At 47.3% G+C, this 24,899-nt stretch overlaps 1 protein-coding gene across 6 annotated transcripts in view; it reads right to left on the minus strand.

Annotated features, from left to right (window-relative positions):
• MSI2 (musashi RNA binding protein 2) overlaps window positions 1-24,899 on the minus strand; it is a 245,916-nt gene that overhangs the window by 140,046 nt on the left and 80,971 nt on the right. For all 6 annotated transcript variants that reach the window (XM_074160785.1, XM_074160786.1, XM_074160788.1 and 3 more), the window contains one exon: window positions 18,841-18,933. In XM_074160785.1, coding sequence (XP_074016886.1) covers window positions 18,841-18,933 — 93 coding nt within the window. The remainder of the gene's footprint in view (window positions 1-18,840; window positions 18,934-24,899) is intronic.

The following is a 24,899-nucleotide window of genomic DNA, read 5'->3' on the forward strand; positions in this document are numbered from 1 at the left end:
GCGCACGGAGGAAAGGCACAGAAGGGGAAAATACAGACTTGGTCATTGTGCTTGTATCATAGGCATAATCTTTTTTTTCCTCCCCCTTTTTAAGCTGGATCAGTTATTAGATGCACCATTAAAAGTAGCTTCCCAGTCAGAGGCTCCCGGGGCAGAGCGAGGAGGAGGCAGCAGCATCCCCACATCAGTGTTTTAGACCCGCTGTTCCACAACGGGCGAATTATCGATTCCCAGACAGATGCTGGAGGACGGAGCGAGCCAGCCCCGCTGACGTCCAGGGCACCTCCCCACCCTCAGTACAGGCTGTCTCTCGCACACACGCAGACCAGTACTAGTCCTAATTTATCCGGCCTGATGGCCAGGCAGCATTCCTGGGAGACAGATGCCATGCTCCCCGGGCTAGTTCCAGCCCTCACAACCAGCTGACCGTCTATTTTAAGCTGCTCAGCTGGGATTTTACTTTGGGACATCCAAGCCAAGAGAAGTATTCTTCCTCCTTCCCTCTCTTCCACATGGCAATTAGAGAAATTAAAAAGGGCTGGAGGGTTTAACACATCTGCGTAGCCCCCCCCCCGCCCCTTTCTTCAGATAACAAGCCGTAAGGAAGGAGACAGACCCGGTGGGTCTGGGAAGGAGGAGCCGGGTTGCCATTTGTCTGCATCTGCGTAAGCGTTGAGCGATCCACCCAACGGGGTACGGGAGCCAAGAGAATCCGGCTCCGGCGCTGCTGCCGTGTCCTCACCCCCTGCCCTCTCCGTCCTCCCTCCCCGGGGACCCTGCGCCCGCCTGCGGAAGGCAGAGGCATCACGGCCGCGCTCCACGCTGCAGGGGATCCGGCCCTCTCCATTTTCAGGAATTTAGTAGGAGAACAAAACGCGCACAGAGAGAAAAGAACACACTGAAATAACTGCCTGTTCACCCCGCATCCTCCAGAAGTTCCTCGCTTCCTGCATCTGTGGGATTTCTGGCAGGGCCAGTGCCCCGACCTCACCCGACCTCCCCAGCTCCATCAAAGGGCCTCATCTAAATAGGTCACTCCTCGCAGAGGGAGTAAAGTTCAGAGGAACTAAGAGACTTACCGGCTGCCTTAATCATCACACACACCCCCCCCACCTCTGCTGGGAAAAAAGAGAAAAAAGAATTAAAAAAAAAAAAAAAAAAAAAAAAAAGATATCCACAGTGGCAGAGACAAAACGCTACGGAAAGGAAAATTCGGATCTACATACTGTGGCAGCTGAATTTTAAGCAGTGCAAAGTCTAAGAATACATCTGGAAACACACATGCAAATTCCTCATAGCTAAAAATAAATGTCTCTGCTGTATATTATTCTCCAGAGTAAAAGAGTAGTGCTAATATTAATTGAAGGGGTTTGTTTCATTTGTTTTATTTTATTTTATTTTTATTCAAGACCAGGGCTGATAAATTATTTCTTTAAAATCACATAGATTAAATTATCCAGATAATTTAAAGCATTATACACTTAAATTAATATTACTTATAGAAAACTACCAATTTGCCCCAGGCAAACATTACCAACAGTTTCACTTCGTTTTTGAACTCAACATCCTTTGCTTTGGAACCAAGTGTCCTTCACGTCACCTCTGCAAAACGCCACATCCTCCCTCCCCGTGCCTTTCCAAGGTTCGGGACTAGCAAATATAAAACGAACCCGACTCCCCAGCTCGAGCTCTGCAGCGATGGGCTCGGGGCTGATTTACATCAACAGAAGCTGTTGCCGTATTTTCCCCATCGGTTCCTTAGAGGAAAGCTTACAAACTTAATTCCCTCTTTACATTTGCTTATTCAAGTTCCAGCTGCATCTCCCCCTAACGTCCCATTAGGGCTTTCCTTTTAATTACTTTTTCATGTCATCTGCGCATTCCTTGCAAGGTCCTCTTTCTAGGAACTTGGCTCTCTCTCCCCTGGCCCCTTTCCTTGAGGATATTTTCTTCCTTCCTCCGCCCTTCCCACAAGCCATGGCCATCACCCCTGCCTCCCCGCTCCCGGCCCCTGCCAGCTCCGGGCTCGGCTCGGTGTTGAGATCCCGGGGCTCAGACCCGCGGGAGTGAGGGAGAGGGGACACGGGAGACACTAAGAAAATGGAAAACAGGGGAAAATAGGGCTGGGTGTGGAGGGTTTCATTCATGAGCATTATGCTCTTGGCTTAATGACAACTTTGCGTTACGCAGACTGTCCTTGCGGCTGTCATAAAAGATTAAGGAGCATAAAAACAAACTACTTAATCGCAGGCAGGTGTGCAAACCTATTCCCTCTGCCTGCACCTAACAATCTTTGCAGAGACCAGAAAAGAAAAGAAAAGAAAAGAAAAGAAAAGAAAAGAAAAGAAAAGAAAAGAAAAGAAAAGAAAAGAAAAGAAAAGAAAAGAAAAGAAAAGAAAAGAAAACCCTTGGACAGGTTACGGCAGAGCTGCCACGGCTGTCCATGTGACACGCAGAGATGGGCAACCAGGGCACGGCACGGCAATGCCCAGCTCCCTGGGGACCACAAGGACCCCCTCCTGAACTGTACCGACGGGCCACTGGTCACAGCGAGTGCCCCCACTGCCTCCAGAACTCATGGAACGCTGCCGGTCTGCTTAACCGTCATCTTCTTCACTGCCAAGAGGAAAGACCGGAGCCGATGTCCAGACACACCGGAGGAATCGCTTTACTCACACAGTACAAACCAGCAGAAAAGTAAATTCGCCCACAGATGTGGCTGATAAACTGCTGCAAATTCAGGCCAATATCCTGCAAGTTTAACTACACATCACTGCAAAAGACAAGACAAATCAGCTACTTGGACAGCACTTTGAAAATGTAAAGTGCCATGTAAGTATTATTATTACTCGCAGGCTGCTGAGGATGTCTCCTATATTTACCATCTGGGAAAAATAACTACTTTAAACAGTCTGTTTGAAAAAGTCCCAAGAGCGGTTAACATTTTCCAAATATCCTCCCAATCAGCCACAAACAATGCAAAACAGTGAAGCTCCTTTTCCCCTTTCCCCTTAGCTCCGAGGAACCCGGGGAAGGGTTCAAGACCCAAACTCTCCCTGCGTAGACGCCCCGAACGCAGACCCTGCTGCCCCCCCGACCCGGAGGACCCAGCGGCCGCCGAGGCACGTTTCCCCCGACAAACCACGGCAAGCATCACACGCCGTTTCTCCCTCCTCGCTCTCGTGTTGGGTTTAAACCGGGTGACTTGTTCTGCATTAATATTTCAGCAGTGCCGTAAGCAAACGGGGGGATTTCTGGCCGGGCCGTGAGCGAAGGAGCACAGGAGCCCCCGGCACCAGGGCTTCACCACGAACTCCTGCTCGGGGAGGCCACGAGAGCACAGAGAGGAACGAGACATGGAAAAGCGCAGGCAGGTCCTTCGTTTAATGGGAACGTTTTTTTCCAGCTGTGTACTCTTCGAAATAAAGCGTAAACCAGCGCAGCCCATGGAGCTGCTGACGCCGGGGTCGCGGTCACCGACATCCCAGGGGTGTAAATCTGCACAGCTCCCCTCCTCTGGAGGAGCTTTACCAGTTCACATCCACAAACAATCTGGCTGAAATCATCAATTACCTCTAATTCTGTTATATTTAGAGCGCTTCCCTGATCACCGAAGGCCACAGCAAAACCATACTACATATTAGCATTTTTACATGGCTTATGACTGCGGCTGAGCAGCCCCTGACGCAAGAGCTGGCCTGTCCTATTTCCACCACCCTACTCCAGTTTGATTTACATCATGTAAATAGAGGTCAAAAGCAAGCCTCCGGTCCCAAAAGATGCATTATCTCAGGCTGCACCTTCTGTATGTTTTACGGAGCAAATTTTTAGGTCAAGGAACAGTATATAAACCTATCCATTTAAACCAAAAAGCAGGAACGGAAAATATGACCTATGAGTCAAGCACACACAAAGCTTACGTTTCACCAGGAACCCGTATCCTAATTATTGATGACCAAGGCGCAGTCCTGGCATTACAGAGGTTTTCATTTATTCTCCTCAGCCCTTTTGGACATGGGGAACGGACATTTATTATGTATTTACTGCACAAACTGCTGAAGATGTATCTGTTGATGCCACTGAGGTATTTAAGTCCATGGCACTCAAGAGGCTCGTTTGCCAACGGACCCAAGCCTCGAAGCCTCACGGCTTGTAGGGGCCGGTTGCCAGCAGCAGCGGTGTCGAGGAAGAGCCTGAAGCCACCCAAACCGAGCTGAGCGCTCCCACGTACAACCCAGTCGGTCAGCAGCCTCCCAGCCGCTCACGGGCATATTCCTGAGCTCCATCTTCAGCAAAGGAAACGTTGAGGTGATATTATTAAACACTCTGGCCCCTGGAAGCCTCCCCGATCCACCGGAAGGAAAGCAAAACGCGCTACGTGGTGTGCTTTGAAACATGGAGCAGCAGCAAAGGAAAGGACATCTTTCCTTCAGGTGGGATTCTAGTTGCTCCAACACACACCCTGAGTCAATCTGCAGGAAGAAGCAGCTGAACTCTTCAGCAAAGGAAACGCTCGAGCCCCTTCTCTCTCCTCCTGCAGCCGCAGACCCCGGCCCCAGGACGGGCAGCTGGCAGGGAGCGGTGACACACGGTGACAGCAGCAGCGGGACGCTCTTCCCTGCGCACCCGCCACGGCTGGCCCCGGGGACATCGGCAGACAAGGTCACATTCCAGGGAGGCGGAGGAGGAACCCAGCGATGTTTATGTTGATTCACTCGCTATCTCTGGGTATTTCATCTCTGCAGCTCTTTTCTCTTGACATGATGGGCTCCTCCGGAGTCATCACAGCCTGAAGAGTCCACCAAGGAAACGCATCCAGAGTCCAGGAACAGCCAGCACAGCTCCCCGAGAGCTCGCTTCCATTTCCACAGGCGGGTTTTCCAAGCTCCAAACAGGAGTAAGACATTTGGAGTGGGCAGGAAGTAAATAAATACAACGAGAGCTCGATGAACTTCGCAGCCCCAGCCCCACGGGGCAGGCCACCACGGCTCTGGGGGTCCCTTAGACAGCAGGACAGGGGGTTCGCTCCTTATCACCCCTTTTCTTTCTCCCAGTTCAAGAATCCATTTCTGGGCTTGGGAGTGATACAACCTGGTCTCTACCAGGTATTTTTTACTTTCTTAAAGTCAAAATACGGTCAGAAGATCAAATGAAATACAGCTTTTCCATAGCACCTGCCTGACTTTGTGAACTTTGGAGCATAAATCTAACTGAAGAGGACGGCGGGGGGTGAAAGAAAACAAAAAATCAATAGCTTTTATTTCTAGAATTTTACTGCAGTTCTTTTTTTGATTGTTTTTCGAAAGTAAGGGAGGAGAAGAGTTTCAAACTGTCCAAAGATGGTAGAATTTTTGTTACGCTTAAACAAACCTCTGGTTCAAGCTGCTTTGAACTCAAGATCAGTATCTGCTCCGTATTATCGGACAACATCTGATTTTTGTTCCTTCTCTTCTGTTTTCCTTTTCAGAGGTTTATTTTTGAAAGAGGGCTATGTAACAGGGCCTCTTCCATTTCAGGAAAAGTAAACAAAATCCTTCGCAGGGAGGCTCGGGGATGAGGGAACAAAGCCAGCTACACTGAACTGTACGAAGGTGAATTTATTTGTCATCGTTTGGTATCGCAGCAGCGCCGTGACTTTGATCAAGGTCACGGCAAGGTGCCGCTCGCAGAGACGCTCGCTCCCCCGCAGGAAAGCCTGCAGTCACGGCAGCGATAGGAAAGCCACGCTATTAGTCCCAGATTTTGGGTGGGGACCTGAATGAGACCAAAATAACAGCAACTCAGTGCCACGTTTGCAAAGCCGAGTTCCCAAACCGTGGTGCCAGCGCAGCCATAACCCCATCTTTCTCCTCTTTACTCCCGGACTCCTCTGGAGACCACACCAGCTCAAAAACAGCACCTTTCCTCAGCACTAACATACCTAAACTCAGCAAAAACTCTCACCGTCAGCAGTGCAAAGCCCTGAAAGACGTCTTTCCAGGGCAAAAAGCAACCGAGTCACCATGGAGGATCCATCAAATCCTGAGCAGTTCTAGGGCCAATACCCAAACACAGAGAAATCATAGGTACAAAGGATTTGGTGGGACCTCTAGGACTTCTTGGGATGACCTGGCTTTCTTATTTGGGATAGCTACAGGCCACGGGCTGCTGCTAAGACCAAGGTCCCTGCAAGAGTTTCTGTGCCACACCAAGGCTCATTCCCTGGGTGCAGACATGCTTTTAAACACAAGAAATATTGGAGTGGATTCTTAGAGTATGGGAACCCTAAGAAAGTCCTCTCAACAAGAGGACTGGACCCTGCTGGAGCTGGGTTTTGTCCAGAGCGTTCAGGAATAGGAAATTAAACAGACAGGAGAGAGGCCAATAACTTCTCCAGCCTGGTGGGGACAGGAGGCAAGCATGATAAATATTTAAGTTCCTGCTTATTAGGAAATGCCTGGCAAATAACGTGAAGCCTGAAGGGGGTGTTAAAGAGAAGCGTATTCAGTGTTATGGGAAAGTTAATGAGAAGTTGTAGCCATTATGTATGTATCATATATGGGAAACTAGGTGAGGCCCCTATGGACCATTATATACTGCATGAAACTTTATGGACACTGTAATGCATTATTTTTAATTATTCCCTTGCCTACTTCAGGCCCTGGAAACCAAGAGGAGCTTGCCTGGCTTCCTGGTGGTGTTGTAGCAATGACACCTTGCTTGTTGCTCGATTTCTAGGTTGTTTTAATGAGAAATAATTGGGTTACTTTCCAAGATTCCACAAAGCCGACACGCACTGAACACAAAGTGAGAAAGTTGCTGCTGTGTTGCAGCGCTCTTCACATCCTCTGCCTTCCAGAGGGCTACCTCCCCTGGTAAACCATTTATCTACAAATATGCCCGCAAAAACATTGGCACTTCTGCTAGTTCAAGTTTGCATTGTCATCATCCATCTCCAGGGAGAGCCAGGCCACAGAAATAACCAGCTGCAACATCACAACGATTGCCCCTGCAGGAGATGTATATAATGAAAATTGAAAGCTGCAGGATGAACTTCTTACATACTTGTCCTTTTGGTTTATTCATCAGAAATAATTATCTGTGCTCGCATTCACAGGAGCACATACTTTATGATGTACATTAAAATTTAATGGATTTTTAATAATACTGTAACTACAGCAGAAGCTGAAAAAAAAGCCAGACATTAAACCATATGTGCTGTGTTGGTGGGTAAATGGTGTTGAGCAAACATCAACAACATGTAACCAGTTTAGCATCAGCGGCGGGAGGAAGGAACTGTTACTTCCAGCATTTGAAAAGCGTAGTCATCTCTAATCCCGAACATTCAGCTTGAAATCTCCCTCAGTAACAGAAATTAGCGGGTGCATCAAATAATCAAATGCGAGTTCTGAGTTTCAGGGCCTTGCAGGTGACCCTTGGGCTCTGACAAGTGCCCAAACTCCCCAATTTAATTTCTCCACCTCTGCAATGGAGAGAAGCAACACAAATACACCCCACGACGGGGACAGGGGAACGCGGCTGAATTCCAATTCCCGTTGTGCCAATTGAAGTTCTCCCGGTATTCTATGAAGCTATCGACGCCTATTCCTTAAGCATCATGGAAATCACTGCTCCGGCAGCAGAGTGACACTCTAAACACTCTCCTCAGAAGCCACTCCACAGCTAACAAGTCGGTGCAAAGCATCACCGTGTCACCAACACTTGGGCTGACATCTATTTATAGCCTAAGAAATTATATACGTGGTGTCCCCACCAACAGTGACACATCTTCATTCAGGCATGAGTCACCTATTCACAAGCACGTTTCCAAAAATAAATCCTATTTACCAGAATTAAATTCTACACGCTCAGGAGAAAAACGTGTCCTTAAAACAAGAGGAAAAAAGGCATGTTAGAAAACCAAACAACAGCCAACAAGCGCTGAAGCCTCCAGCCTGCAGGTCCCCGTGTTCCGTGCCCTCCTGCCGAGCCTGGAAATGTTTAAGACGGAACAATGAAGATGGTCGTACATTGTCATTACAAACCCCTGCCAAGGTCACCGGAGCGCTACCCTCCGAAAGGAAGGATCCAGAACATTCTTGGCGACCGGCGCTTTGCAGAAATAGTAAGTATACTGCAGTTATTAGAGAGAACAGACAGAGCCAGCGCCAAGTAATCCCAGAAAATGTAGTGTTAAATAGAGGGTTCAAACCACAAAGCTGTTGATGGGGAACGTTAAAAATGTCAGCGTGGCTGAAAGACACTCGCCAGCGGTGAATGTCAAGTAGCGAGCTACTGTTCAGCAGAGGCAGTGAAAAAAAAACGTGAGGGTACTCGGGTAATGGGACCAACATTGCCGTTGTTGATACAAATTACATCCAGAAAGCAAAGACATAAACGGATAAATAAATAAATAATGCAAAAATGGAACAAGTTCAAACTTCTTTTATAGTAATAGTCTCCAGTTGAGCATAATCACCAAAGCCATAGTGATAAGATTGCCAAAACTAGACAAACATCTGTGAGATGAATTCATCTCCGAGGGGAAGCCAACAGCTTGTTATCATTAAAGAGGCAATGCTCTCCCTGCGTTTGAACTGCGGGCCGCCTTGTTACTGCGCTCGCCGAGGCAATCGCACCAGATGTTGGCAGCCGGCTTCAGATGGATGACAAGCACCTGCTGGTGGGGAAATTAAACGCTCGTCGGCCTCCTCTCCTTCAGGGGAGGGCGGGCCGGGAGGGGAAGAGGGGGGAGTGGTGACGGCTGACCCTCGGAAATAAACCTATTTATGCAAAGTGACAGTAAGTGCCGGTTTGCCAAGCGGGGAAACAGAGTGGAAATTCATTGGATCTCTTCCATTGCCCCCGGTGAAATCTGCTCCCACCCTCCCAGGCCTGACAATTAACACGGCACCGATCTGAACTTGCTCAAACCACTCATCAGAGTCAACAGAGGGACCCCTCTCCCGAAAAGTCACCGCTCAAGCAGAGCCAATTCCCCACAAGTGGCCACGGCGGGCTCTGCCACAAGCCCACTTGCCCAACAGCCACCACCGGAGCAAGCCGCCAGCCCGGCACCTTCAGGCAAGGCAGACCCAGACACTTGGTAATGCCAGCACTAGAATAAATAGGTGCTCAAAGGGGAACCCTGCACCCCCTCCTCTCTGCTCAGATCTAAGAATCAGTGTCCTGGAAGAGGGGTGCAAACGTGACCCCGCTGTCGGTGCCCGCCGGTGGGATGGGGACCTGCCTCACCGGTTCCTTCAGAGCAGCCTCTCTCAGCAAAGGTCCCCATGGGCACTGCGACTCAGCGCAAAAAAAGAAAACACAGAGCAGCTTCCTCTCCGATGGACTTGCCAGGGTTTTCGGCTTTCTGTGACAAGAAAGACTGCAAAATGGGAACTCCTCCTATGTGAGCAATCATTTCTTTACGATAGATCCAATACCCTGACTTCGTCAAACTTCCACAGTGATGACCTTACAGCAACGAAATATATTTTGTGAGATATTCCACCAGCAGGACCCTCAGAGCCTGGATCGCTATTTCAACAACATTCTGCCCCGGACAGTAAGTTGAAAACCCCACAGTTAATTCCTTTTCACCCCAAGCCCCTTGCCAACGTCCCCGACAGAGACAACGCTTCTTTGATCTGAACTGGCCACATGCATTTTAGGTACCCTTCAGATTAAGAGGCAGTTAATCCTCATTCTGCTTAGATTATCTTAATTGGCTCTTCATTTGAGCTACTTTGCCCTTGTCCCCATTTCTGAAGTTATATTTATAAATACATCTACTGTACCACACACACACACATCTCAGGGCTGGCACGTGCTCCCCGGCACCGGACCATCGTCCCTAGACTGATGGTCACCAACCTGCCACGCTGGGCCACCGCTCCACTGCTTCCAAAACATGCTCAGGCACATCTTTTCCCCAGAAAATGGAACACTAAGTTCCCGTAGAAGAGATATACGTGTGTAAGATGGACATCAAGTGACTTTCATATTCTACCCCTGCAGAATTAGCATAAGTTTAATTAAACTGGTCATACCTCAATACTGCACGTGTGAGCAAATCTCGGCTATTTCACCTCTAGGACTGACTGGGAACGGTCTTGGGGGTTTTTAGCACCCTGATGGAAAATCATAGGAATAAATAAAAAAGAACAAGCATGCAAACAAAACATGAACCACCAGGGTCTGCACAGAACCCCCACTTTAAAAACTGATTTTGATGGAAAAAGTTTTCCATCAGAAAAATCTAAGTTTTTAAAAATCCAGCTGCAGCTCAAACCAGGCATTTCCTTAACACCGTACAAGAGGGTGAAAGACGGACCCGGCTGGAACAACTGCTCGAAGGTGGTACAACTTCCACCATTTCCACGTGGAAAAACCATTATTACACCTCCTTGCAGTAAAGCGTGCTCTTTTTTCCGCGTTTGGAACAATTTGTCTGAAGTTCCTCATGGACACTTTTAAAAGTCCTTTTCTTAAGGGCCCAGACTTGGAGCTGCATTTAAAAAATCCTCACATTTCACATCCTGCCACTCAATATGGGTATATTTATTATGTAGTACGATGACACTGATCAAACGCTTACTCTCCAATCAATTATGATTTAACTGGCTCACTTTAGCTGAAGAGCCTACCCCAAACTCGTGAGCAGTACAGCGCAGGCTTCAATCACAACATACAAAGTTTTAAATAACTGCTGCTATTTTTCCATTCAAAAACCAATGTCAAAGCATGAGTTTTCCCAAGGCAAAGCTCTGGCACCTTCAGCTGCAGCCACTCAAAGAACAGCAGTGATGCTCTGGACACAGGTTATCCCTGGGATGGATGGCAGGAGCGGTGCCTGCATTTATAAATAACTGCCTGCAGAGCCCAGGAGGCTGCACTTCAAGATTCAAAGTGGAATCTGATGCAATTTCACGCCATATATTGGAAATATCTATCAGGAAACTTTACCTGGCTCATATCGCTGTGGTTTAACACCACTATCTTTGCTTTCGATGCAGCTTGCTGGGGCAGAGCTCATCTTGCTGCTGTTTTTCTGCACGGCAGCCAGCCCTACAGACCCTGCTCCAGACCAGGGGTGCCAAGCTGCTGCCACGGCACAAAACCAAATCATTCCCTTCCAGAGAAGTTCTGCAGCTACATCCCACTCATCCACACTGGGGCTGAATCCAACAACGCTCCAGGGATAATTTAGAGATGTTACCAAACATGATTAACTAAATTTGTTACGTATTTTATATAGCCTATCGTGTTTGTATAAAATAAAAGTGAGGTTGAAAATCAAAATTTACTTTCTCGGGGCCTCAGAAAAGATACAGGTCGTTTTCATGGGTTTGGCTCAGTTGCAAAACTGCTACACAGACACTACAAACAAACACTCACACACCTGCTGGAGGAGGAAACTTGAATATTTTCTTACAACTCTTTTATCCCCAAACACAGCCCCTGATTAGTGACTGATTTCATTCGGACTCGACAGGATTCTGGGTCCCCAATGGTGTATCGGACTCTGGAAGCTCGGGATCAACGCTGCTCCCCTTCCATTACTGAAGTACGTGAGACAGAATACAGGGCACTGGACATAACCTTATTCCAAAAAAAATTAAAAAAATAAAAAATCAAAGGATATAGCAGAGCTGTCTTAAACCAAATACATTTTAAAGGGACGCAGGCCCTGCCCTTTGGGCTCCAAGGAGCTGGGATGCTCCAGCTGTTGGCATAGTGATGCCAGGAGTGTTGGCATATTTACATTTCCCATGCCCTTCGGAGGTTACCAAGAAGGCAAGGCGAGGCGAGATGGAGCACCACGTGGGTGGCACGGTGGGAAGCAGCAGACAGATGCTCGGGGCCCCGACTGGCAACTACCCGATCTCACACGGGCCACGGCGCTACAGCACAAAAGCTTCCGTGCCGTTTCGTTTAACCAGAGTAGAAAAGGAAATAAAAATTGTCCTTCAAACTGCTGCTGAGTTCTGATACAGCCCTTCTTGCCCGCAAATCCTGCCTTAACGTTTCCTCTTTTCATAAAATCCAGGTACAAACCAACATCTAATTTATAACAAAACCACTTCCACAAAACATATGTCTTATTACAGACCACCTAAAAACTGACTTCCTGTGTACAACTTTTCATCGGCAGAATGAACACACTGACTTCTTTTTAAGCAACGATCGAGTTTGTCAGTTTGTTTAAAAAATAAAAAAAAAAAAAGAAAAGAGCACGCGTGGGAGGGAAAAGAAATATGAAAAAGTGCTTTAGGCCATGAGGAACCACTATATCCCAGATCCTTTTGTCACATGCCAAAGCAAAAATTTAAAGGAACCTTCATTACCCTTTGGAGTATCATGGACATTCAAATATGGAAAACCAGAAATACTGGGAAAAGCACAAGTGAAGGGCAGAGGCAGCAGCGTGAACAAGGCTGGACGCTGTCCTGTGTTACTGTCACGGAGCAGCCCTCGCAAATTGCGTTTTCCATTGTCCCAAGCCTACCAGAAGCTGCCAGCGATGACGTATTTGTCTGCCGCTCGGTCTGTTTTAAGGAGGTGCAATGACTCCAGTTAAGCAGCTTCTCCCGAGGTACCCCCAGGTAACTCAGAAAGAAGAATATCACGAGTTACGTGCTCTCTCACACCAGGTCTAGAGCTCAGGATGGCTTTGGAAGGGGACAGCGAGGTTAGCAGCAGTTAAAAAAATGCCAACACACTCTCTATTTTACTGCATATTACAAATGTTTCGGGAACTCTGGCTATTACTGACTAGAATGTAAATAAGAGTCCCAATCTGTCCCTTCATTTCCTAAAATGGAACCAATTCACAAATATTGAATCTGGAAATACAGTGCTGAAAAACGTGAAAGGCTAACGACTTGTCAAACCAAAAAATTACTTTTCTGCAAAGCAAACACTTCAAGAATAGACCATCCAAGTATCCTATTGACCATTAAATCTACAGATCAATGTCCAACAGATGTAACAATACAATTCAAACTGTATGCCAAGTCTAAATTAACTAAGCTTTCGCTTTCATACAAGCAAAATTCCTTGCACCTCCTGACTCTGGCCTCAGCCCCAGCTCCACGCAGGCTTCCAAATCCCCCCAAAATGAACCCATGGGGAGAAAAGCACCTTTTCTCATGCTAACGACTCTATTGTAATAACATCTTCAGAGGCCATACTGGAGGTCTCCGGGAAAAGTAAACCACTGGAGTGCTTAATGCTGCATGGGCGCGTTAACTCCTTCACCCCCAGCCAGCCTCGCCAAACAAGGAGGGCTTTTCTCGCATGTTTTCTCGATTTATATTTCCCCAGCTGTCGGAGGGGAAAGCAAGTAGGAAGCAAGTTACACAAACCGCCCGATGAGGCTGAAATCCTCGGCGTGGATCACACCTCCTTCCCTCTCCCGCCACACTTGGAGAGAGCAGAGGGACTTTATTACAAAAGATTAGTTTTGCAAAGGTTAAACCGGTCGTTATTTGCGCTGCTGCCCGTGTCACAGGGCACGACATCGTGCAGCCACGGAAGGGAATCCTCATTCTCACGTTTTGCTGCCCGCAGCCACGCTGGTGCCCTGGGAGGGGAGGCCTGGCTCCGTTACGGGGCTGACGAGTCGCTCTCCTCTCCCGGCAAGTCACGGCCACGAAGGAAAAGGTGAGAAAATTACAAGTTTTCAAAAGCTCAACAGATTCCCAGAAAAAAAAAAAAACCCAACCCAACATCAAAAGCTAGATATTATTATTCCACCGGTCTGTTCTGCATCTCACAGGAAATAACAAGCGACTGTACAAAACGCTTCGGAGCCAGAGAGGTAATTCAGAAACTCTCTCATTTCAAAATTTCCAAATCTTAAAAGCCATTCCTGAGGAAACAACATATTCCAGGCAAAAGCTGAAACATGCCTACGATTTGTCTGGGGAACCTTGTGGCAAGCCAGAACATAAAACAGAATTAATACGTACTGGTCTGTTCCAATTTCATCTGAAAATTTAAAATAAAAAGCAAATGCCATAGCCCCCTTACCTAAGTCATTTTAGGAAAAAAAAAAAAAAAGAAAAAATGTAGAGCCAATCGAGATTTTCAGCAGCTGGGGCTGCCGACACCAGCACTGCTTTTCTAGCAGTTTGAAATAACAATATGCAAAAATATTGTTTGTCCACAAAATTATTTCACACATCTCCTTTAGAAATCACCATTCTTTTTCAAAAAAAGTCTAAATTTAGATATGATATATTCTCTCCCATACAAGAAAACATGACTTTACTACACGAACAGTCATATATCGGCTGATCCAATCGCTCAAGACAACTGGAATGTACTTTTTCCATCCCTCTGCTCCCATCCCACTGGAAAGGGGCTGGAAGGACACAGCAGCCTCTTCATTCAAAGGACCGTTCCCACCAAGACTGATTCCAGTAAGAAGATTTTTTCACTCAGAGTTCTGTTTCGATGACTGGGTCTAAAAGTGTACCTGGAGCCCAATCCCATTAACGTGTCAATTAACGAGTGCACGCAATCGTTTGGATCCATCAGCTTCCCCAGGAATCACAGGATCACAGAATCACACGGGGTTGGCAGGGACCTCTGGAGATCATCCAGTCCAACCCCCTGCCAAAGCAGGTCCACCCAGAGCAGGTTGCACAGGAATGTGTCCAGGCGGGTTTGGAATGTCTCCATTTCGAATGCCTCCAACCCACACCTTGGGCCTGGTGGCACCTCACCAAGGTGGCCTCGATGCCAGGGCACCGAAAGGGTTAAAATCCCATGTCAAACAGCAAGTCCTGGCTCGGGACCAGAAGGGACATGGGAACCAGGGCAGCTGAGCCATAAAGGCCTTATTGTAGCAGCCCACTGGATTGGAAATGACTTGTAGGCCTAATGAAACAAAACTTTGGCAGTAAAACAGAATGAAAGGAATGAGACAATAAGAGAGAGGAACAAAGGGAGCAGAGTTGTTTCAGCTTAGGAAAATAAGCTCACTTTGTTGTTGGGAAAAGCCAAAGCCGATTAGGATAAACCAATGACTAGGCATAAGTCTTCCAAACTAATTACACACTTCGCCATGTGAAGTATGATTGCAAGTCGCAAAATAAGGACTACGCCACTTTCACAGGAGCTCCATAAAGGGAGCGTTACCTAGTAAAAAATGAACCCTAAGAAGCCCCTTATCATCAGTCACTCGCAGCTTAGAAGGTGCAGAACACGCACGTCCCGAGAGAAGTGCGATTCATTGGCGTCCGGGGGCTTTCTGCCGCTGGTCACTGTCCTCCGGGTGAGGCTTTAAGAGGCTGTTCTTTTTCTTTTCCTTTTTAAAATGATACCAGAAGCCTTAAACGCTCCGATATGTCCTGATCTCGGCCAGCACCCTTTTGCTCACACTTTCAGAAAGCCGTAGAACAGGCAGGTCCTCGGGCAGAGCCCTGCTGGTGGCTCGGGGACGGTGGGCTCTCCAGGGGAGGGAGGACAGCCCCTTCCCTTCGGACATCCGCACTTCTAATGCTTCCTCATTCAAATTCTTTTAAAACTTGGTCTCAACGGCCAGCTTTTCACACGTCAGCACGGGGGCAATGCTGCAGACCCTGGATGGGTTAATGTGGCCGGCAAACTCGTTTTGTTTGCAAGAATGTTTGAAACATCTTTGAAACAACAGAGGATCACAAAAACAACTTCATCAGACTGTCAGGATTAGGTAGTAAGACAACGGATTTTTTTAATTTTTTTTTTTTTTTTCTGATTGTAAATGGTTACGGCTTGGTTTGGGGTCTCGCTTTCCTGGATTATCCTCCTCACGTTCTCCTGTGGATCCTGCTCCCTGAAACCACTGGAAGGAGAAGCCTCAACCCCAAACTCTTGCCCAGATATTCCTCCCACCAGCTGCCGTCTCAGCCCCGCTCCCTGCCCTCTGCACCCCACGGCCAGCCCCCTCCCCAGCACCCAGACCCCCTCCCCGGCACCCAGACCCCCACCAAGCCTCTCTGGGGAGCCCACAACAACTGCCCGAGTTCAGGCTGAGAGCCTCCAGCTCCAAGCATTCAACAATCACGAGGCTGTTAACTCCACGGCTTCGTGCCTGCTCTGTTAAACGTTTTGGCTTCGCCCAGGTAGTTTTTCCCAGTCTTCCTCCGCAGGTTCCAGCAGCCAGGGATGCCCGTCTTCGCAAAATGAAAGCCGGGACTCTTACAGATCCCAGGCTTTAGAGAAAGAAACAATAATCACTATCAGGAATTTCACAATCTAAGTCTCAGGAGTTATCATTACCACGTACTTTGGTGCTCTAACGGGCAGGCATTTTCGCTGGTGAAGTCAGGGAAAAGGGTTTATTAAAGCAATCGCCTTTTTCTTGGAGAAAAAGGTTCCGGCATTTACTTTTCAAAAAGCTGCAGTTTGGAATTCAACACCTCAGGCCCGTTGCTGCCAACTGCGGGTCAGCGAGCGAGTCCGCCCGGCCCCAGAGCTGGTCCCTGTTCTAACCACGTCATGTATTTTGAGAGCTACCTCCAGTTACCAAAACAACCTCCCCTGGTTGCAAAGCTCTTCTCTGCAGCAAGTACAAACAGGATTTCAAGAATCACAGCAGTAGGTAAGCAATTTTTTCCACACCAATAAATAAGCTCAGCATTTCAAAAAGCAAGTCACCTGAGATGCTCTTATCATATACGGGCGGCTCCTCTGCACGTTAATTATGCAATGCAATTTTCTTTATTTTAAGAAAGCGCTAAGCAAATACAAACCCTGCCAATCGATCACAATGCATTGTTTGCACTGTAATGGCTGGACTGGAGAGCGAGGGCTTGTGTGCCGAGCAGGGGACAGACGTGCCACCAGTCCCTGCCCCAAAGAGCTTGCAACCCGAGCAAGCAAGTCAAGGAGAGGTGGGGAAGAGGAATGGAGAAGGAGAAGGAAGCAGCTCCTACAAGATCCCAGTGCTGGGTCACTGTATCTGAACGCAGCATCCCTCCCACTGCAGTGTACTAACGAGTCTTCTAATTTAGCTGGACCACAACTCTGCATTTCCTGGAGTCATCTTCTCCCAACCAGAGCCCTGGGGAGCATCACCTCAAAACACCCCCCAAACCAAACTGTCCCAGTTGATGGGCAGCAAAGTGCGGCGGAGAGACCTGGAATGGCAGCACGCAGGTCGAGTCACAGTGACACAGCCACGAAGGCTCTCCTCCAAAACACCACTGACTTCACCAAACTCATCTCCTTTTCACAAGCTAGAACGGGGAAGCATGAAACAGGGGAGCAACTGGAAAAGGCCACCGAGCCCCATGAACCTGAGCCCCACAGGAGCTGAGCTCTAACGATGGGACCTCGCAGCCTCAGCAGGACATAGCCCAGCTCTACTGCCAGAAGAACTTGTGCAAGTATTTTCAGCGCCTTAATTTTTTAGCCTTCAAATTAAGACACTTGGAAAAAAAATATCTGATTTTCCAAAAGTACTGCCTTTGAGAAGCCAGAGCTCTTTTAAGCTATCTCAAGACAGGCAGAGCATGGAAGCAGGAACTGAAGCGTCCCGAATCACTAGTCACTACTGAAAAATGCAGCCTGGTTGTCTGCATTCTCAGGGACTGTAAAATTGCAAGCATGAAACTACCAGATGGTGAAATTAAAAAGGCTATATTAAGACAGCATCCAGACAATATGCAAAGTGCTTATATTGAAACTATTATTAACTTCAAAAATACAGGTTAGAAGAGTTCTGCAATTAGAAGTAACTACAGAAGAAACATCCAAAAGCTCATGTAATCCTTTAATAAAAGGCTCAGCAGGCTGTAAACATCCTGCCGGAATCGAAGATTATTATTGAAAATAAAATGAACGGTTTGCAAAACAACTATCAATCCAGCACAGGAACAATTTATAAACTCCCCTCCTTCAGCCCTCAACAAAATACTGCCTGGCCAAGGCTTTTCAGGGAAGATGAAAGAAACATAAACTAACTACGAGGAACGGGAGCTGCTTGGCTTTGGGACATCCTGCTGTGTCCTCATGCAATCACGCGTCTAAATCATCGACTGATGCCCTCCGAAGGACGGGAATCGAGCTGTATGGAGCCCCACAGACACTGGGGTCTCCATGGAAGACGGTACCACAAACTGCACTCAAAGTAGATGGCTCTGCAAGCTCTTCGGACTCCTGACCACGCAGCCAGGAGCCTTGGGGATGCAGGAAGCACCACGGAAGCTGGTGGCACTAAGCTCCAGCCAGGCACTGGACCGTGGGGTCTGAGCTGCTCCATCACCGAGAAGACGATGCTGGCAAGGCTCAGGTTTCCTCCCTTACATAAACTTTTTTTTTTTTTTAAATGACGTCAGGATTCTACACATATTTCCAAAGCAACTTGCATAAGGATTTTTTAATAAGAAATTAAATAGATATTCTAGTGACTTCCCTGTTACTCTTGCTATTCACGTGGTTCCTTCAGGCATTTTCCCAACTTAATGAGCTCTCTCAAATAGGTCTATCTGCTCCTTTCGCCACTGGAACCAGGGGTAAACAGAAGGCTGATTTTATGGAGTAGACAACTGTGTAATCATTCAGCTAAGGGTCAAATTCTTCCTGAACATACACAAATTCACCTCCCCATGATTCTTTTTTCTCTAATGAAGGTAAACAGTGTCGGCAATGTCGTACACATATACATGCAACAAACGGAAAAGGAATTCCAGAAGTGGTTACAGAGGCTTTGAGAAATTACACTGAAAGGCAAAAAACGTGGCCCTCCTTTGAACATGGGCCTCATTGCACTTTTGTTTTTCAAAACACACTTTAAAAAGAAAGGGGAAAAAAAAAAAAAAGAAGAGGAATTCAAAATATGTAGCGCTCACTTGGGCAGGAACTTACCTTGCCAAACTGTTCAAAGTATTGCTTTACGTCTTCCACTACCGTGTTAGCCGATAATCCACCTACAAATATTTTCTTTGTTCTTGTGACCATCTGTAAGAAATTACAAGACAAGCAAAAGGTTTAACCAGATTATTTCAAGCAGTATGTGGAAAAAAGAAATATTCTTCAGATGCCATCCCTAACCCAGTTAACGAGAATATTTTTTTACAAAAGCAATTCAGATTCTATTTGATTAGATACTTTTTTTTTCTCTGCCTTGTTTTGGTTTTATTTGAGAAATGGCTGAGTAAAGGCACTCAATAACAACTCTAGCCCCCGGATATTTTTTTTTAATAAATGATTTTTATTGTGTGTCTCAATGCAAATATAAGTGAAAGAGGAGTCCAAGTGTCATATCCTCATAGCTACTGTCTCAAAAGACATGCCATTTCCCCCCGCTTTGTTTCCCAAAGACAGAGTGCATGCTCTTTGGCAGACAAAAGGTAATTACATCAAATCGAAGCGATGTGCTATTAAGGTTCCATGGATCAGTTTAAAAGGAATTTGCACAGTTACTTTAAAAATAATCAAATGACAAAAGACAGCAAGAGCTACTGCTCCGGTCCTCTGGCTACCACAAACCGGGTTTCAGCTGAAATGCTCACAGTATCGCCATCCACTGGGGGGGGGTCAGGCCCTTCAGAAACCCCCTCCCGCCCTCAGTGTTCACAAAGACCCCAACGCAGCACCCAGCTCTTCTTCCAGACCCAAAGCCCCCCAGGTTTGACGCGTACGAGGTGACGGGACGATGCTGGACTCCCTGCAGAGAAGGTGCTATCAGATAACCTATTATCCATAACCCGCAGGACGGGCAGGATCCAGCCCAGGGACACAAACAGTGGCAGGGGAAGATGGTGTCTTTGGTGGCCCATCCCAAACTACCTGAGCCTTGTGGGCCACCTTAAACCATGGACAATGCTGTCAGCATGCTCCAGAGCGGGGACATCATCCCCGTGTGGTTGGGCAGAGGGGAACACCCCAGCTTACAGCAGGCAATGCCCTTATGCTGGAGACAACAACTAATTAGCAGCCTACCCCGGCAGGAAGAGGTGCTTTGAAGTCAACGTTGCAGGTTAACTCAAGAAACCAACAAACACATCAATAAGAAATTCATGCATTAAAACGCTCGAGTTTGTTTCCTGCATGAACTGGACAAAGCAGCCAACTTAGAGCAGCTGGAGGGAGAAAACGCCCCGTAACTCCAGAACGGGGACCTGCTGGGTTAAACAACAGCTGGCAAGATCAACGGGAATAACACGGCTCTGTCCCCACACCATCAGACACCCCCCCCCCCCCCCCAACAACAGTGTCCCCCAAACCATCACCAGCCCAGCGGGACTGTGCTATGGGGACAAGCTCAAAGCCTGCACAGAGCCCAGACACCCAACAAAAAGCCTGGAGTAGCCCCAGATTCTCTCAGCGCAGAACAAATTAAACATCACTCCCATCTCCAGTGCCATTCAAATCAACCAGGGTAGGTATTTCCCTCAATCGGCCCCGAACCAGGCTTTGCAGAGCTGCACTTCAGTGGGGTTTTTTTTTTAGGTTAGGAAGAAAAGAGAGAAAAAAAAAAAAAACAGTGTAAAAATTCAATTATTTTTTCCTGGCTGCAATCTAGGACTCCGAAATTGAAGCCCAAGCATATATTTTTCTGTAGAAAATTGTCATTTACAAATAAAGAATTGGCTAAAGCCGACTTGTAACTAAAGGATTTTGCAGGGCTGTCAAGAGCCCTCTGCCTGCCAGCATCTGATTTAAGATCAGGCCAAGCTTCTGTTGTCATACAAAGAGAGAGGAAAGCAATTATTCTAAAGCAATATTTGAAATTATCATCATTTTTATATTTGACCAAGAAGGAAAGAAAAAGAGACCTACTTCTTTTAGAAGCAAGATTGAAGGTTGAAGAAAAAAAGAAAAGACGACTACTTTGTTTCAATAGCTTCAGTCAAAGAAAATATTGGTAATGACAAGCAAATTCACAACATTTTAATGCCTAGAGATGTGTTGCGAGCTGGGAAATGGTTTCAGAAATCAGCTCTTTGGTACAAAAGTGAAGCACAAAATTAAGTCTGCTTTTACAATCTCCGCTTTCCCGAAGAGACGGTTCGATGGCTTTGTTGTACGCCTCGCCCTCAGCAAAGGAGCAGAAGCGACGCGCCGCCTCCGCAATCCCTCCCGCCCCGGCGTGCCCCGACAGGGGATTTCGGTGCCTTCTTCCACCCACGGCACAAGGCCCCAACGTGCCCCCGACTTGCCACGGGCTCACCCCGCAGTCCTCTTCTCACCCCATCCACGTGCCCCAGAGATGTCTACCAGCCCCCGAGATGCCATGGTGAGACACACACAGGTTTGGACCAGTCTGCCCCCAGTAAGATCTGGACGTGCACAGTGGGGATGGATGAATGAAGGCTGCTCACCATGATGGGCTCGGGTTCAGCCTGGGCGCGTAGGAGACCCCCAGCAGAGGAGAAGAGCTGCCGTTGGTGCTGGAAGCACCATTTCTTTCTCCAATGCCAGGTAAGTGGCTGTTCACCCTCGACTTGTCTGTGCCGGTACAGCCTCACCAATTTTCAACTATTAGATAACCGCGGCGGGACTGGGACCAGCTGGAAGCAAAGCCTCCAACGCCTGCTCTAACCTGCACATCCTCCCTCGTCAGCCAAAGGAGGAGTCCCGAGGCAGGGCTTCATCAGGGTGGAAACCACGGAGCGCGTGGTCCTGCTCTGCTCAGGGCTCCCACGGAGCGGAGCGGAGCTGTGCACGGACCCACGAAGCCACAGAGCACAGGCAATTAGCCAAATGGCTAATGGCCAGAGGATTGCAAACATGCTAGCCAAACACGACAGAGTACTTGAAAGATGCACACACACACAAAAGTATTCACTAATTCCGGGATTTTACTACACCAGGGACACCTTCTGCCTAAATCAGCCACTGAATCACCAATAAAAGGGATTTTAAAGCAGAGCAAATTGCCAGGACCAGGCACATTCACACACAAGTTCTGAGAAAACTGACGTTAACTGGAAAGTCCCCCAAACTCTCACTGCGAATGGCTGCGGAGGCACAGGAGGAGACCTCTAGTTCTCACTAAATCCCCCCAGCTGATGCAGTCAGAGACAGGGCACCGACACCAACGGGCTCCTGGTTCCTCCTGGTGAGTGACATTCTTACATCTGATGTGACATTCTCCACCATCACCTCCCCACACCTGGGCTTGTTGAAGGGACTGAAAACAAAGGGTTAAAAAGTACTTAATGAAGTACACAGTGCTCTTTAATAAACATTAAAGATGACTAGTGATCAGGGGCACAAGGAACTGAGCCAACTGAAGAGCTTCTCTTAAAAATTAAAGGTTTTTTAAAGCAAAGTTTCTCATTTGGCTCAGAAAATAAATCAGTGTATCTTTAACCAAAAAAAAATAAAAATCTACAATTTTATAAAAACATTTATGTATCTAAGAAAACCACTCATCATAAAAAAAATAAAATACTAAAACAAAAATTCCAAAAGCTGAGAGTTCCCAGCCTGAAGTCCCTCCAATGAAAGTCACTGAGGATCTTTATCTTTTCCTGCGAGTAACTTCAGAATCCACTTTCTGGAGGTTGCTTCTGATGGGGGACTCCCACGAGCAGCAAGAGGGAGTCCCCTGGAGCGGTTCGGGGTTGCGTCCCTCCAACACCGGTTCCATCCGCCCTTCGCCGGGGTGGGAACGGCCGCCTTTGGGTAAGAGGAAGCGATTTGTGCAAATCAATCACAAACCCATGTTTTATGAATGACTCCAAGAGGTCACTCAGAAACCACAATACTTCCAGCTTCACGCCTTTGGTTTTCATTTGCAGTGTAATATATCTATCATTCAGTATTGCAGGGCTCTGCAAAATGTAGATATTAAAAGTTTTTGGAGCTTTTGTACACTGAAGGTGTCTCTCTCTCGCTGCAGAAGGAATCGACAGGGGAGAGGGAGATCTAAGGCTGGTTATAAAGTCCGTTAATTGTAAGTAGGGGCAGAACTGCTTTGTTTGTATACTCCGTTAGTGCTGCAGTTAATCAAAACGCATGTGACTACTACTGTGAGGAGTCATTCAAGGTTACAATCCCCTTATTGGCTTGGCTTTTGAAAAATACATTCACTTTTGTGTTTGGAAACTGAGCAAACATTTCAGGTGGTGCAGAAGCAGGAAAAAACCCAACCTTGCTCGAGGAAGACAAGGCTGCTGATTTTATGCTTTTTTTTTTTTTTTTTTGCAAGGTTGATGTTGTAGGTTTATCAGTTTGGGGCGTATCAGGTAAAACTTCTCTAAACAACAGGCTGAAGATACAGCCTCTGGAAACTAAAAATCTATGTGAGCTAAAACCAACCGACTGCAGTTCTGCAAAGTCACGGCCTCCAGCTCCGCGCCCCTCAACACCCCTGATGCTCACCTACCAACTCCGGTCTTAGCTTTCCTGGTTTGTCCCCCCAGCCCCGGCACTGTAACTGTCTTATTGTCACAACTATTAAAAATGAATAAAGGGGATTTTAAGCTGATGAAATATTGAAATATTTTGCAGAATTCCCAGAATTTCAACGTCCCAAGTGACAAGTATCCACCGCCCTTTCCAGCCGAGCCAAGGCCCACCCCGTGCCGAACACAGGAGTCACGTATTTGACTCCAGGGTAATGGCTTTAAGTGTCACTTCCCTACTGTTCTTTACACAGCCTGTTGGGTTTTCTTTCGGTGTTCCCCCCTAGTTTTAGCGAAGAGCCCCTGGCGTGGGAGGTGGGGACGATGAGCACTTCCATCCAGGTAGAATCATAGAATCATAGAATGGTTAGAGTTGGAAAGGACCTTAAAGATCATCTAGTTCCAACCCCCCTGCCATGGGCAGGGACACCTCCACTAGAGCAGGTTGCTCAAAGCCCCATCCAGCCTGGTCTTGAACACTTCCAGGGATGGGGCATCCACAACTTCCCTGGGCAACCTGTTCCAGTGCCTCACCACCCTCACTGTAAAGAATTTCTTCCTTATATCTAATCTAAATCTCTTCTCTTCCAATTTAAAACCATTGCCCCTTGTCCTGTCACCACTCTTCCTGACAAAGAGTCCCTCTTCAGCTCTTCTGTAGGCTCCCTTCAGGTATTGATAGGCTGTTATAAGGTCTCCCCGGAGCCTTCTCTTCTCCAGACTGAACAACCCCAGCTCTCTCAGTCTGTCCTCATAGGAGAGGTAGCGCAGAGGAGGCTGAGCGTGTCGCTGGCAGGTTTAATTGCAATTAAAACACATGTGCTCTGAACTTGGGCTGTCCAAAGGCGCAGTTAAAAAGGACCCGGGCAGACGCAGGTGGCAGCAGAGTCAGGAACACCGGGATACTCCCTGTGCCATCGCGTCTTTGCTTGTGATGACTTTTTAAACGAGCGGGTCTCTGAAAGCAGGAGGCAGAGCCGGCGCCGAAGCAACACGCGGGGGGCTCAGAGAAACCCCTGGACACTGGTACTGGGGCTCAGCTCGGTGTGAGCCCCATGGAATTCATTAAGGCTTTGCATCCTCAACTCTTTGATAGGGTGGAAGTGGACTAGAGTACTAATAGTGGAACTGCATCGCAAATTGTTGAAATTAGCATTAATTTCAGATTAAACTAATTATGCATATATAACTGTTTTGCAGAGCGCTTTCCTCTCTCTGGTGCGATAGCACGTATCCGGGGGTGCATGCACATTCCAGCTTGCTCACCTAATCTGCAGTTTCACATTTCATCATTTCTAATGTATCCGCCTTCTAAATAGGCTTATAATTGGAAAAATCATCTTTGGTATATATGCTGAACTGCATTTTAAACCCCATTGTGCTGTACATTCAAACTACAGCATTACCTCTAATTAAAAACAACAATAACTCATGTAATAGGGGAAGTGATCTTGTTAACTAAATTGCTAGGCTTCTTTGGCAGAGCACAAACCATAAGCAAGAATTCTCCAGGTCTGGGGGGTTTTTTTGCCTCCGGGATCCTCACAGCAAGTTCCAAAAAGCTATTAA

Source organism: Numenius arquata, chromosome 18 (assembly GCF_964106895.1).
Source record: "Numenius arquata chromosome 18, bNumArq3.hap1.1, whole genome shotgun sequence".
NCBI classification, from domain to species: Eukaryota; Metazoa; Chordata; class Aves; order Charadriiformes; family Scolopacidae; genus Numenius; species Numenius arquata.